Source organism: Phyllopteryx taeniolatus, chromosome 10 (assembly GCF_024500385.1).
Source record: "Phyllopteryx taeniolatus isolate TA_2022b chromosome 10, UOR_Ptae_1.2, whole genome shotgun sequence".
Classification (NCBI taxonomy): Eukaryota; Metazoa; Chordata; class Actinopteri; order Syngnathiformes; family Syngnathidae; genus Phyllopteryx; species Phyllopteryx taeniolatus.
The window spans coordinates 3,013,848-3,029,213 of NC_084511.1; the positions used below are offsets into that span (position 1 = coordinate 3,013,848).

The following is a 15,366-nucleotide window of genomic DNA, read 5'->3' on the forward strand; positions in this document are numbered from 1 at the left end:
TTAAGGAGGAATTGGCTACATGCATCTAGGACCCCAGAGTTTGGCTCGGGTGGAGGGACATGAGGTTCTTTGTATGGGAGGTGGGGTGGCTCGGAGGCTGCGGGCTCGGAAAGAATACTTACGGAAAGGTGGTCGAATTGCATTTTCGAAGAAAGGATGGAGACTTTTTGTGTGAGGGCTTGTAAGAATTCCATGATCTCTTGAAGAGCTTTGTCCTGTCGCCCTGGGTATACGCCTTGGATGGTGAGTGCATCTTTTAATGCCTCCGGGGTTGCTGGGTCCATGGGTGGCCAGAGTATTCCGTCACGAGTGGATTTAGACTAGACCCAAGAGTAGGTTGTGATGAAAAGTTTATTGAAAATAGGAAAAGGAGATGTGTCCTTGAGATGTGCTGGCGAGTTGTTGAGGCAGAGAACGTGTGGCAGGCGCTGACGAGGACAGGCAGCTAGCTTAGTGGCGTGGTGGCAGAAATCCACTTGGCGAGGAACACGGAGGGAACACTGAGGACAAGGATTTCCCCGGAAATCCTCGCCAGAGCATTCAAGTCAGGCAGACTTGAATGCAAGTGGTAACAAGGGCTGATTGGTGACATGCTTGCGGCCGAAGAAGTGCTGGAAAGAGAGAGGGGTGGGGAGAGAGAGAGGGCGCGAGGGCGCAAAAGCGCCACCCAAGCTCCAACAACAGTAATGCAGGGTAGCTCATGACAACGGGACCTTCAAGAATGCAGAATACTACAAAAAAATAAAAAAGTGGTTTTGAATAATCAGAATATTTGAATTTGTATCTTGTGTTTGACAAATAAAATGGGGTAAATTAGAGCTACACTAAGGGTGGGAAACGCAGCCTTTCCTGCCTCCTGGTGGCTTGAGAGACAAAAGACTGAATGGAAAATAGCATGAACAAATATCTATATAAAAGCAATATGATTAAAGACAATGCGGTGTTTGACTGTCAGTGTTAAAAGTTGATTGTGTTGAGTTTATTGACAATTACATTTGCATAGTAATTTGGTATCCTCAACTTAATGAGTTTAAAAACATTGGTGTAATTGATCTCAGTGGTTCATGTTTAGATCAGATGTTTATATATGTTTAATATGACTAAGCAATCGTATAAGTAGTATTATTGCAGAAAAAGTCACATGAATACAAGCTATCCCCTCAAAACGTATGCGAACTTCAATGGCTGATAACTTAACAAAATAACTCTCTTCTTTTGACCTATTTAATCCATTAAAATCAATAGGCCAGACAAAGCTTTGCTCAAGTTGCTGAACTCAGAGTAGACATTGAATTTGAATGCACTCAATTACTTCATCAAATCTTTCTTGATGTTTGCGATACTGATGATATACTGTATGTTAGTAGCTTATCACTTTGAAAACAGGCATTATTAATAAAAAAAAATTGTGGAATTGCAATTGTTACATTTTAAAATATGACTCTATTTGTATTTTTCATACTTTTCTATTATAATAATAATTTGTGCATCGTTATTTTTCTTGTCACTGTTATACCTGTGTTTAGTTAAGGATTTTCCTGGATGTTATCAGTGGCACTTTTCAAAAGAATAACCTTCATGCTAGTCTTTTTTTTTTTTTTTTGCAAAATAGAGAGAGATGGAGAGAGAGAGAGAGAGAGAGAATCCATAGGGATTTGCCTCACTCGCTCTCTTTGTCTCTCTCTCTCATTCACTCACGCATATACTCACACACACACACACACACGCGCACACGCGCACACACGCACACATGCACACACACACACACACACACACACAGAGTCAGCAGTCGCAGCAGCAGACGCTCAATATCGCTCTCATTGTGTGGAATGCAGAAGCAGGACCAGGAGCATAGGCTCCAGTTATGCTTCAGCTCGGGGAAGATAAATCTCTGTGTGCCGCTTCTTGCTGATTTCCTCCCCAAGAGTTCATTTTTATTCCCCTTCTTTGTTTTTCAAGACGGTAAAGGACATCTAGTCCTGCACAGGTTTTTTCTCCTGGGACTTTAAAAGATGGCTTTTATAGACTAAAATGACATGCTTTTTTTGGTTTTGAGATGAGGAGAGAGAGGGAGCGTATGGCCGTGTCACCCCGTGAATATTTGCTGCAGCTGCTGGTGAGCTGCTCGCCAAGGAGCCACTGAATATGTGGTCACTCTGAGCTGAACGGGGAGGCAGTGAATGGATTTTCTTACGATGATTCTCTGCTTCTGACAATGTTCCAAATCCATGTTCCGCACCGGATCCCGTTCATTAACAGGATTGTCCTTTTTTATGCTGAGGGATTTTGGAATTGTTTTTGCTCCCGAAGTGGAGGTCAGTCGACATCCTTTGTGTCAAGATCTCATCTTAATACTAAATAAGCTTATTATCCTTGATTTTTTTTAGGTTTGTTTGTATTTTGAGTATCATATGTGCACGACATCTTGTATGTGAGTCATTTTTCTAATCTGTCAACTCTCTCCTTGACTTTTTCTATTCAACCCAAGGCTCACAGTGCATACTTAAATGACGGATCCATGTATTAACAAGCACTTTTGGCTGTAAAAATGCTGAGCGGTGTCCTCTTTCTGAGCGTCCTCACGGTCACCAGCCTGTCGCCATCTGAGACGGAGAGCCGCAAAACTTCAGTCTCCAAAGATATCTGCAAGGTCCGGTGCGCCTGCGACGAGAGAGAGAACGTTTTGAATATTAACTGTGAGAATAAAGGATTTACCACTGTCAGCCAGTTCCAGGCACCCCCAAATAAGATCTCACATCTTTTTCTAAATGGGAACTTCCTGTCTCGTATTAGTGCGAATGAATTTGTCAATTATGGCAATGTCACCTCTCTGCATCTAGGTAATAATGGATTACAGGAGATCAGAAACAACGCTTTTCAGGGTCTCCGCTTATTGAAGAGGTTGCACTTGAACAACAACAACCTGGAGGGGATAAAGGAGGACACATTCGCAGGACTTGAGAGTATGGAGTATTTACAGGCAGATTATAATTATATCAGCACCATTGAACCGGGCGCTTTTAGTAAACTGAACAAGCTTAAAGTGTTGATCCTCAATGATAACCTCCTGTTGTCTTTGCCTCCCAACATTTTCCGCTTTGTGCTCCTTACCCATTTGGATTTACGTGGCAACAGGCTCAAGACTTTGCCCTTTGCAGGGGTATTGGAGCACATTGGCGGAATCATGGAGATCCAGCTGGAAGAAAACCCATGGAATTGTACTTGTGATCTGATTCCTCTAAAGTCCTGGTTGGACACTATTTCTGTCTTTGTGGGGGACATAGTATGTGAGACGCCATTCAGGCTGCACGGTAAAGACATCACCCAGCTCATAAAGCAAGATCTGTGCCCGCGCAGAAATGCTGGTGAGCGTGCACAACCTGCCTCTGACTCTCACTTTCATGGGGCGCTGCCTGCAACACACCTCCCTGGCATGATCGCCCCAACCCGCATCCCTAAAGCATCACGGCCACCTAAAATGCGATACAGACCCACTCCTCGCATCACAAAGGACAAACATGTCTTTGGGCCTATCATGGTTTACCAGACACGCTCCCCTGTGCCTATTTTGTGTCCTAGTGTGTGTGTGTGCACATCACAAAACCCAGACAGTGGTCTTAACATCAACTGTCAAGAGCGGAAGTTGCATAACATAAGTGAGTTGAGCCCCAAGCCCTCCTACCCAAAGAAACTGTACCTGACCGGTAATTACCTTCAAGTGATCTACAAAACTGATCTAACGGAGTACAGTCTTCTGGAACTGCTTCATTTAGGAAATAACAGGATTGCAGTGATTCAGGATGGTGCATTTGAGAATCTGACAAATCTGAGGCGTCTCTATCTGAATGGGAATTACATTGAGTCACTTTCACAATCACTTTTTGCTGGCCTGCAATCACTCCAGTATCTCTATTTGGAATATAATGTAATCAAAGACATTTTACCACAGACATTCAACGCTTTACATAACCTTCAGCTGCTTTTCCTCAACAATAATCTGCTAAAATCACTGCCTGACAATGTTTTCGGGGGCACCATGCTAACGAGACTCAATTTACGGAATAATCATTTCTCATATCTCCCAGTTAAGGGTGTACTTGACCAGTTATCTGCATTTATCCAGATTGACCTACAGGAGAACCCCTGGGACTGCACCTGTCATATTGTGGCACTCAAAAACTGGATGGAGCTGTCCAGTACCAGTGTAGTGGTTAATGAAATCACTTGTGACTCACCCTCTAAGCATGCGGGTCGCCTGCTGCGCTCACTGCGCAATGAGGCCATCTGTCCTGAGCCAAGCGAGGAGCCCCCGCCTCAAAATGCCCCCCCAACCAAAGCCCCTACATTAGTGAGTTCTAGCACTGAGTCACCAACACCTTCTTCTTCGTCTTCTTTCAGCTCAGTCAGCCCCACTGAATCCCGAATCCAAACCCCTGAGTTACATCCAGAAGTCCCACTTTCAGTTCTAATTCTAGGGCTTCTTATTGTTTTCATTCTGTCTGTCTGTTTTGGAGCAGGGCTCTTTGTTTTTGTTCTAAAACGACGCAAAGGGGTGGAACATGTCCCAACAGGCTCTAACAATATAGATCTTAACTCGTTCCAAGTGCAGTATGGCTCCTACAATCCTGAACCAACCCAAGATAAAAATTCTGAAACTCATGTATATAACTACACCCCCCCACCTGTGGGTACAATGTGCCAAAACCCAATTTACATACAGAAAGATGGCGAGCAGGTGGCGTATTACCGAAACCTAAAGGAGCTAAGCTTTGGGCCACTGAATGCAAAGAAGGATGATATTTTCACACGTACCCCAGGAGCTTATACCATCAGTGCAGTGGATTTTATGGATAAATCGCCAACATCGCCTCCTGAGATGTTATATCAAAATATAGGGGAGAGGCCCAACAAGGAGCTTCCCACAGCTGCTGGCACCTCTCCTTTCAGTTACAATTTCTGCACTTTACCCAAAAGACCTTGCATCGTGCCCCCTTACGAGGCTGCCACAGCCCCGCGACATGTCACCAACCAGGACAGGTCGAACAAAACTGTGCTGTATGGAACCCCTAGGAAATGCTTTGGGGTGGAGCTCCCTTCCAAAAACAGTGAGCACCAATTTCTTCTTCACGCAAAGCTAAAAACTGAACCGGACTATCTGGAAGTTCTGGAGAAACAGACTGCTATGAGCCAGCTGTAAGATAATGATGAGCTATTATCGTCCCAACCTCCAGCCCCCTCTGCTCCCAAGGTTCTTTGCAGCATTCAAAATGACTATAAAGTGTCAAACAGTAACTGTTGTAATAGCTCACTATATTGCTATCTTATTTCTGTGTGAAGATGATTGACAGAAAAAACAAATTTTTTTATCTCTTACATTTCTTCTATTTTCTTTCCAATATGTATACAAGGATTATGAGAAGTATATTATAATGCTGTTTTATTTTTTTCTTCTTCCTAGAAAGTATAAATTATTCCATCTATTTCCCAAAAGAAAATCCCTATAGCCATGGATGATGGCAAGACTGTGTATAAATATGACCATGTGTGTTTCTTTGATAAAATTGAATTTTATTTTCTTGAGACAAAGAAAAATATGAATTGATGGGTGTTTGCAGATGAGGGAAAGCTCCAGAATGACATTCCAGTATATACATACAGTCCACATATAAATGGTGAGTGTAAAACCATCACAAATAACCTCCTGAAATGTACTGAGCAAACTCTTACTACATTTACTCCATGAAGTGCCTTTGCACTCAGTTGTTTTGTCATTGATGCTTTCTGCAGATTGATTTTTATCTGGGAATTGTATTTTAAGGAATCAAATCGTTATGTAAATTAAAAAATATATATATATTTGTCAGTGGAAAAAAAAGCAAAGATAAATGTACTTGAAAATGGGTGTGGCATTCTAGCACTTTTGATGGAAAGAAATGTGTTTTGCTTTCAGTATTGTCTTTGGCAATGTACAACTTTGAAAGAAACATTGTGTGCTATAAGGGAGCATCATAGAGCGGTACAGTTGCACCATTAAATTTTCACTGAGGCACTTTGTCAAGATCCTGAGCTTGAGGTGAATTTTGTTTAGACTGTGCATGATTATTTTTGGACGAGGCACGTGCTGTGACTTGCTTTAATGAGGGTGTGTGTGTAGTGGGAGGCAGAGAAATAGAAAGTAGAGCTTGCCTGCAGCTCTTGCTTCTCTGTTTCTCAAGTGAAATGAAATGACACTTTCCTCTAGTTCAATTAAGTCTTCTGTTTCCCCTCTTTTTAAACCTTAGTCACTCTTTCGGGGAACCAACTGTATCATACATCAAAGATGGAATCTACAGTAAACCCTCATTTATCGTAGTGCTTATGTTCCAGAAAATCCCTGCAGTAAATGAAATACGCAAACTAGGGACACATTTTGTATTATATCATAGAAATGTATGAATTTCATATATGCAAAATACGTAATATTTTAGAGAGGTGCATGTATTTTATTTGTCCACTTGAGGTCACCATCCACACACTTTACACAAGCACATACTTATTATAGGCTGGTATGGTCAGCTTGAATAACGTGATCAACAGCACATGCAAACATGGTGTTAACTGGCTAGTTCCTGCCTTAAGCACTGGCACCGTTCCTCACACTGATGGTCCTGGCAATGGAGTCGGCGAAAAGCATTATGGGTACCCAGAATTCATTGTGGTGATGTTTTTAACTACAGTACAGTAGTAGTAGTGGTTGTAGAAAACCAAGCTAAACATTGCTCTTTACTTGCATTTGTTCCTGTGGATATTGTTATGAGTGTGTGCATTAGCTATTCATCGGGCTAAGGTTGGTATTTGTGAATTTATTTCATGAAACTCTTTCCGGTCATGTTCTTTGTATCCTCAAGCAATTTGGTGTCTTACCAAATGTACGATTTGAGATTAATCAGTAAGGTTTCTTTGTCCGCTAAGAATAAGAACCCAATTGACCTTATATGAGTCATTGCTGCAACGTTAAAGTCATATAGCCAATAAAGCTAACTGTATCACAGATGTGCAGGTGGGTAACTGCAATTCACTGACCTATAAAAAAAAATAACCTGCGATGCACTTAATCCATATTAAGTGATATATATATATACCGCGATATAGCGAGCGATTCCTGTTGTGCAATTTAATATTGATCATAATATTGATACAACTTATGGGGGACAAAAACTGTTTAAGATTTGTAGATGCATGGTATATATTCAAGTGTTGATTTGTGGATCCTAAAATTTTTTTTTAGGAGCACAATAATTTACCTGTGCTTGAGAAGTAAAAGAATATTTGAGTTTCAAGTGTGCACTGGAATGCATTAGAAAGAGATCTCACTCGGCAGGAATCTGTCATAAATATGTTCTCCACATGAGGGTGATAAAATATTACTTTGTGTGAAAACCATCCCGATGTGATTGATTTTAAGCCTGCTGTCGTCTAATGTGACATGGATGAACCGTTTTCCCGCATGAGGTCTTTTTGCTCTGTCATTGCCCTTCAAATCGTATCCCACCCTTCATATTTTCCACCAAAAACTCACCCCCGCCTTCTCCTCAGTCTTTTGTCCTCATGTTTTTATCTTCCCTGCTGGATCTGTGCTGTCCATTGTGTATCTGTCCAAGGTGCTGAAATGTTGTGCTACAGTGCCACACACCAATCTGATGGCTGAGCCAAATTGCTGTCTTGTGCGTGGGAGGCAAGTAAGGTTTCGTGTGTTTCAGATACAGGTAGCAAAAAAAAAATAATAAATAATAATAATACGAGTCACTGATGGTGTAGTGGTACACTCGCCTGACTTTGGTACAGGCAGCGTGGGTTCAGTTCCCACTCAGTGACGGTGTGAATGTGAGTGCGAATGGTTGTCCGTGTCTATATGTGCCCTGCGACTGACTGGCGACCAGTTCAGGGTGTAGTCCGCCTTTCGCCCGAAGTCAGCTGGGATAGGCTCCAGCGTCCCGCGACCCTAACAAGGATAAGCGGTGTTGAAAATGGATGGATGGATGGATAATAATACGGTGATGCTTTAAGGTGTCCTGATAAGTGTGTCTGTGAAGGAACTAATCCCTGAAAATATCTGTGGCTCACCTTGAGGACATTCTGAGAGTGAGAAAGAATGTTGCATGTAAATTGGCTGTTGTCATGAGTTTCTGTATTTTGTTGTTGTTGCATGAGGCAATCTGTGCTGTGTTTTAGCTTACTTTGAATAGCCCAATATGAGTATGCCCCAACTTGCTGTACTTTCAGAATATAAAAATAATTGTATTATTTTTGGAATGCAGGTTAGCATATTTTAAAGCAATGTAGTGAACTCGTCATGTCACATTCCTATTTTTAGACCCCACCAATTGTACTGCATCATAGTTTTCTACTTTTGGCCAATTTATTAGTTTTGACAGCATTAAATGACTTACGGCGTCCAGATGGCCTATATTCACGAGCAAGTTCTCTTTGTGTTTTTTGCTCAAGAAAATGAAAGTGGCAGTCATTTCCAATAATAATATGTTTTGGCGCAATCGGTAAATAACTAATTACGCTGCGAACATGGCCACAATCGATACGTCACGCTCACATCAACACAACAGCACCCCAAAATTATGTTCAATTGCTAATCTAATATATTTTAAAAATGCTAATCTATTATGGTGTCATTGATTAAGATGATAGGAACACGTTGCCAACCAGCTGTGCCCATCAAAGTCAACCACCATCATACACACAGTCTTTAAAAGCAACGGCCAAGTTCACATCATCTTCCCAAACTCTTTTTCAAAGGTCAGCCAAAAAATCTAACATTGGGCTGACAAAACCCACGGATATAGGTGGGAATAAATGTGCACGCATTTATCGCATGCACTGCCTTCCTTCTGCAACAAAGCATTACAGCGATCAACTTTTCAAAACAAGCCCACTCAAATGTATCTAACCTCACTATTTTCACTCATTATTGTAAAAAAAAAAAGATACATCCAGACCTTCAATACAGGCAATAATTACACTGCAGAACACATACTAGTAAGTCCAGAACTATGGACTAACTGCCAATGTTCACAGCATTAGAGAGGTCCTTAGTTTAAAGGCTCAACGCAGATGGCAGCTGTACTGTGTTGCCTGTTGAGGATCATTTATTAATTTGCAATTATATTGCTGTAATATTTCAAGGTCTGCATGTGTATGCAAAAGGTGCATCTTTTGGTGGGGGGAATTGGACTATATTTATGTAACACTTGCTTTTTGTGGTTTTTAATCAACATCTAATCTATTATCAAATTAATCGACAACTAATGGTTTAGAGACATTGTTTAACTTAAATTGTTAAAATCCTCTAAATTTCAGCCTTAACCGTAACTATTCTCGGATTTCTGTAGTCCTCCATGAAAGCGGACTGATTATCTTTGAGTCCATCCATCCATTTTCTGAGCCGCTTCTCCTAGCTAGGGTCGCGGGCGTGCTGGAGCCTATCCCAGCTGTCATCGGGCAGGAGGCGGGGTACACCCTGAACTGGTTGCCAGCCAATCGCAGGGCACATAGGAACAAACAACCATTCGCACTCACAGTCATGCCTACGGGCAATTTAGAGTCTCCAATTCATGCATGTTTTTGGGATGTGGGAGGAAACTGTTACAACAATAACTTAGTTGTAGTTGTAGTCCTAGTTGTTTTAATTTGATACTTTGCAGGTCTATTGCTCCGACCAATGAGACCAAAAATGGACCAGTGTATTCTATACCCAATAGTAGGCAATGATTGATGAGTTGTTTCAATAAACAAGCATAGTATCACAGTTTCTCTTCGTAAGCAGAGTTCTGTACGACGTTGTTTGAGAAGGAGCAAGCTGAAAAAGCAATCTCTTCTAATGCTGCATTTAATCTTGCTGCTGCTTGCAATATCTTAGTTTCTCTAAACCCTTTTCTACCTGTACGCTGTATTCTTTCGAACATTTCCGCTCCTGAGTGTGTAACTTTTTTATGCAGAATTGCTTTCATTTGTGGTTTCTGGTGCAGCAGCAGAGGAGATGCTGCTGCAGGCAAAGCTGTGAACGCTGTCATGTGGGCTTCCTTTTTTTATCCCCCTCCTCTTTTTAACAAGCATTGCCATTTCAGCTGCTTGGTGAATGGGATGGAGAAGAAAGAGAGAGCAGGAGGGCGAAGGAAAGAGGTTAGGGGACATGAACAGAAAGAGAGAGAGAGAGTGAGAAAGTGTGTCGTTCATTCCTCTCCACTGAAAATGGAGTGATTTTCCTTCCTTGAGCACAATTGCTCCTCTGTGTCTTTTTAGTGGCAGTGAAGGAAAGGGTGAAAAAATGCTCTCTTTCTGTAGGACACACTCACACAGCAGACACACAGACACACAAGGGATATATGGGAGGCTTAGAACATGCAGCCCTGCACACCAATGAGGAGTCTTTCTTCATCAGAACACTTCCTTCTCTTATCTTGAAGCCCTGTGACTCCGGTGTATAAGTATGAGAGTGAATGAATGAGTGACTGAGTGGGTGAGGATGCATTTATATATTTATACAGTGAATGTGTGACGGACGCTATCGGTCTCAGCACTACTCTCAGATAAAATGAAAATGGATGAATAGGAATGTTGTGTCTAATCTGTTCTGCCGCTTTCTTTTATTTTTCTTGCTCTCCATCTCTATATATCTCAGAGTGATATGATAGTAAACTATAAATTGGTATTCTTGTTGAGTGGCTCAATTTGTGGCTAAGTGATTCAGAGATGACTTTGAAGCATAAGGGCTGTTGCTTTGAAGCATGGGGGCTGTTGCTTTGAGTTGATTTATAGAGGCCATTTCCGTGTACTTTCCACTGGATATGACTGCGTATGTTGCCATTTTTCTTGTGGTGCGTGATTGTGTTGGTTATATTGTGTGTGAAAGGTGATATTTTTTTTTCACCTGCAATTTAAATAATTTTTTTCATAACTGACTGCGCCATGCGTTTTCCACTCCGTCCGATGAGGATGTGCGTCTTTCAGGGTGCCTGTAAAATGATTTATTTTACCAAGGCACCACTACCGGTGTTGGGTTATTTTGAAAATAAAGGTACAGTGGAATCTCCATAGAACGGACTAATAGAGGCAAGGGGGGTGGCATCGGAGTGATCCAATATAGCCGTTTGTCATTACATTACATTGAAGCACTTTTTTTTTTTTTAGGCTATATGCACTCATATACAGTACAAAATTAGTGTTTTTTTAGGTTTTTTCATGGCCTAAAAGACCCAGTACAGTACAAAGTTATTGTAAATAGATACTAAAAAATGCTTGTAAATATTCACATTCACGTTTCACATTTGATCCAATCTTACCACCGCTTGGTTGTGGTGACATTGATGACATTTAATACCTCATCAAAGGCGAGTCGGTTTCATGACTCATGAGGAATTAATGTCCTTCCTAATTCCAAATCTGTTGCCAAAGGCAAACGGCTTGACAAAGAAACTGTTACTGAACCAAAAATAGCATATTTCAGACTCTATAGACTTGTTTTATATTCCTCAGAGTTAACGCCGCAGCCATGCCGCTCTCTCTGTCTGCCAACGCCGCACTCTGCATACAATAGACAATAGATAGAAACATCACATGGCCGCCACGTCAATGCCCCACATTTCACATTTCACGTAGGCATGGGAGGTGCGTCTTTTGGAATTTGATAAATTTTTATTTATTTTTTTAATCTATATCTGTGACCCGGAAATCTGTCAGTCCCATTTTCTGCCAGCATTGTGCCACAGTGCCAATAAACAACACCAACCAATTCTGGAACGAACAGACTTTGTCAATGGCATTTTAAGTGACAAATGGGAACTATTTTCGGACACATTGTCCAGACGGTCCATTTTATCTGATATCCGTTATATCGAGGTCCATTTTATCAAGGTTACACTGTATAATAAATTTTATATAACTTGTTACTGTCATTAAAAATTATATATATATATATATATATATATATATATATATATATAAAATTATGATCAGTTTGAAATAGCAGTTTTAGCAGAAGTCCTTCAGGCACCTGCTCGAAAGGAAAAAAAATATGTTATGACAAGCCTACTAGAACATCTGAATCTTATTTAGGGTTAATCAGAGGCACTTTAAATGGTGGCAGGTACAGCGGCTGAAATAAGTATTTAACACGTTATAATATTTCTCACTAAATGGACTTCCAAAGGCACTATTGACCTGAAAATTTCTCCAGATGTTGGGAACAAACCAACCAAGTCATCCAGACATACAAAGAAAGTAGAACAAATAAGCTCAGAAATTAAGTTGTGTGTAAAAATGTGAAATGACACAGGCAAAAAGTATTGAACACATGAAGAAAGGGAGGTGCGAAAAGACGTGGAAAGCCAAGACAACACCTAAAATCTATTAATAATCAATCAAGCAATTCAGCCCCTTGTCAGTGCAAATGAATATCAGCTGGTTCAGTCCTAATTGATAGCCTACAAAAAGGTCTCATCGCCAAGGTGGGAGTCAAGACACATCTCATGATGGGTAAGAGCAAAGAGCTGTCTCAAGACCATCGCAAAGTAATTGTTGCAAAACATAACATGGAATTGGTTACAGGCGCATATCTAAGCTTCTGAATGTTCCAGTGAGCATGGTTGGGGTCATAATACGCAAGTAGAAAGCCAATCATACCACCATGAATTTGCCTCCATCAGGTGCTCCTTGCAAGATTTCTGACAGAGGATTGCAAAGAATAATCAGAAGAATTGTTCAAGAGCCAAGGACCACCTGTGGAGAGCTTCAAAAAGACCTGCAATTAGCTAGCACTGTTGTCACAAGGAAAACAGTGAGTAATGCACTTCTCCGTCATGGTCTGTATGCACGCTCATCACGCAAGAACCCATTGCTGAAAAATAAAAGCATGTCAAAGCTTGTTTAAAGTTCGAAGAACAACATTTGGACAAGCCAGTTAAATACTGGGAGAATATAGTCTGGTCTGATGAGAGCAAAATTGAACTCTTTGGATGCCATAATGCACACCACGTTTGGAGGAGAAATGGCACTGCACATCATCCTAAAAACACCATACCAACAGTGAAATTTGGAGGTGGGAACATGATGGTGTGGGGTGACCTTTCAGGAAATGGTACTGGTAACTTCACATTATTGAAGGAAGGATGAATGGGCAAGTGTACCGAGACATTCTTGACAAAAATCTGCTGCCATCTCCGAGGGGCAGGATAATTATCCATAACATACTGCCAAGGAAACTCTCAATTGGTTTCAAAGAAAAAAACTAAAGCTGCTACAATGGCCCAGCCAATCACCTGACTTGAATCCAATCAAAAATCTATGGAAAGAACTGAAACTCAAGATGCATAAAAGTAGCCTACAGAACCTTCAAGATTTGAAGACTGCTTGTGTGCAGGAATGGGCCAAAATCACAGCAGAGCAATGCATGAGACTAGTTTCTCCATACAGGAGGTGTTTTGAAGCTGTCATTGGAAACAAAGGCTTTTGTACAAAGTATTAAATAAATACCAGTTGGCGTGTTCAGTACTTTTTCCCTGTATCAGTTCACATTTTTACACACAACTTAATTTTTGAGCTTATTTGTTCTACTTTCTTTGTATGTATGGATTACCCGCTGAATACACACACACACACACCTGGCAATTTAAACAGGGCTATATCGACTTTTTTATCCACCGTGCAGTTAATTCGATAACAATACCAAAAAAGACTAACAAAAAAAACAAAACAAACCTTGAATGGATAGAATTTTGTTAGGCAAATTTTCTGTTTGATTTGTTTGAGTTACAATTTGTCTTCATAGCCACCGATTCTTGCACAAGTTATATTTTTGCCAAATAATAATGAATTCATTTCGATTCTCTATCAAAAAAACCTGAACATGTCTGGAGATTGGTGTCAACTTCCCGACGGACCCTCCTTTCCATCACCCCTGAATAGACCTTACCAGGGAAGATGAGGAGTGTGATCCCCCTGTAGTTGGAACACACCCTCCGGTCTCCCTTCTTAAAAAGGGGGACCACCACCCCAGTCTGCCAATCCAGAAGCACTGTCCCCGATGTCCACGCGATGTTGCAGAGACGTGTCAACCAGGACAGCCCTACATCCAGAGCCTTGAGGAACTCCGGGCGAATCTCATCCACCCCCGGGGCCTTGCCACCGAGGAGCTTTTTAACCACCTCGGTGACCTCAACCCCAGAGATAGGAGAGCCCGCCTCAGGAGAACCCAGACTCTGCTCCCTCATGGGAAGGGCTGTCGGTGGAATTGAGGAGGTCTTCGAAGTATTCTCCCCACCGGCTCACAACGTCCCGAGTCGAGGTTAGCAGCGCCCCATCCCCACTATACACAGTGTTGATGGTGCGCTGCTTCCCCCTCCTGAGACGCCGGATGGTGGACCAGAATTTCCTCGAAGCCGTCCGGAAGTCTTTCTCCATGGCCTCACCGAATTCCTCCCATGCCCGAGGTTTTGCTTCAGCGACCACCAAAGCTGCATTCTGCTTGGCCAGCCGGTATCCATCAGCTGCCTCAGGAGGCCAAAAAGACTCCTTCAGCTTGACCGCCTCAGCAATGGAGGCGCGGAACATGGTCCACTCGGACACGATGTCCCCCGCCTCCCCTGGAACATGAGCAAAGTTCTGTCGGCGGTGGGAGTTGAAACTCCTTCTGACAGGGGATTCCGCCAGACGTTTCCAGCAGACCCACACAATACGTTTGGGCCTGCCAGGTCAGACCGGCATCATCCCCCACCATCGGAGCCAGCTCACCACCAGGTGGTGATCAGTTGACAGCTCCGCCCCTCTCTTTACCCGAGTGTCCAAGACATGCGGCCGCAAGTCCGATGACACGACCACAAAGTCGATCATCGAATTGCGACCTGGGGTGTCCTGCTGCCAAGTGAACGTGTTGACACCCTTATGCTTGAACATGGTGTTCGTTATGGACAATCCGTGATGAGCAGAGAAGTCCAATAACAGAACACCGCTCGGGTTCTGATCGGGGGGGTCGTTCCTCCCAATCACGCCCTTTCAGGTCTCACTGTCATTGCCCACTTGAGCATTGAAGTCCCCCAGCAGAATGATGGAGTCCCCAGCGGGAGCGCTCTCCAGCATCCTCTCTCAGGACTCCAAAAAGGGTGGGTACTCTGTACTGCTGTTTGGTGCATAGGGACAAACAACAGTAAGGACCCATCCCCCCACCCGAAGGCGGAGGGAGGCTACCCTCTCGTCCACCGGGTGAACCCCAACGTACAGGCGCTGAGACGGGGAGCAATAAGTATACCCACACCTGCTCGGCACCTCCAACCCCTCTCGAGTCCAACCCCTCTCAAGAGGACTGGTACCAGAGCCCAAGCT

At 42.5% G+C, this 15,366-nt stretch overlaps 1 protein-coding gene across 1 annotated transcript; it reads left to right on the forward strand.

The window, feature by feature from the left end:
* The first annotated feature begins 1,794 nt into the window (after positions 1 to 1,794).
* On the forward strand, positions 1,795 to 6,060 carry slitrk2 (SLIT and NTRK-like family, member 2). Its single transcript, XM_061788437.1, has 2 exons — positions 1,795 to 2,315; positions 2,489 to 6,060. The coding sequence occupies exon 2, from the start codon at positions 2,549 to 2,551 to the stop codon at positions 5,195 to 5,197; it is 2,649 nt and encodes an 882-aa protein (XP_061644421.1). The 5' UTR covers positions 1,795 to 2,315; positions 2,489 to 2,548; the 3' UTR covers positions 5,198 to 6,060.
* The last annotated feature ends 9,306 nt before the right edge of the window (positions 6,061 to 15,366 follow it).

Coding starts and splice junctions, on each gene's coding strand:
- slitrk2 (XM_061788437.1), top strand. CDS start 2,549: ATGCTGAGCGGTGTCCTCTTTCTGAGCGTCCTCACGGTCACCAGCCTG.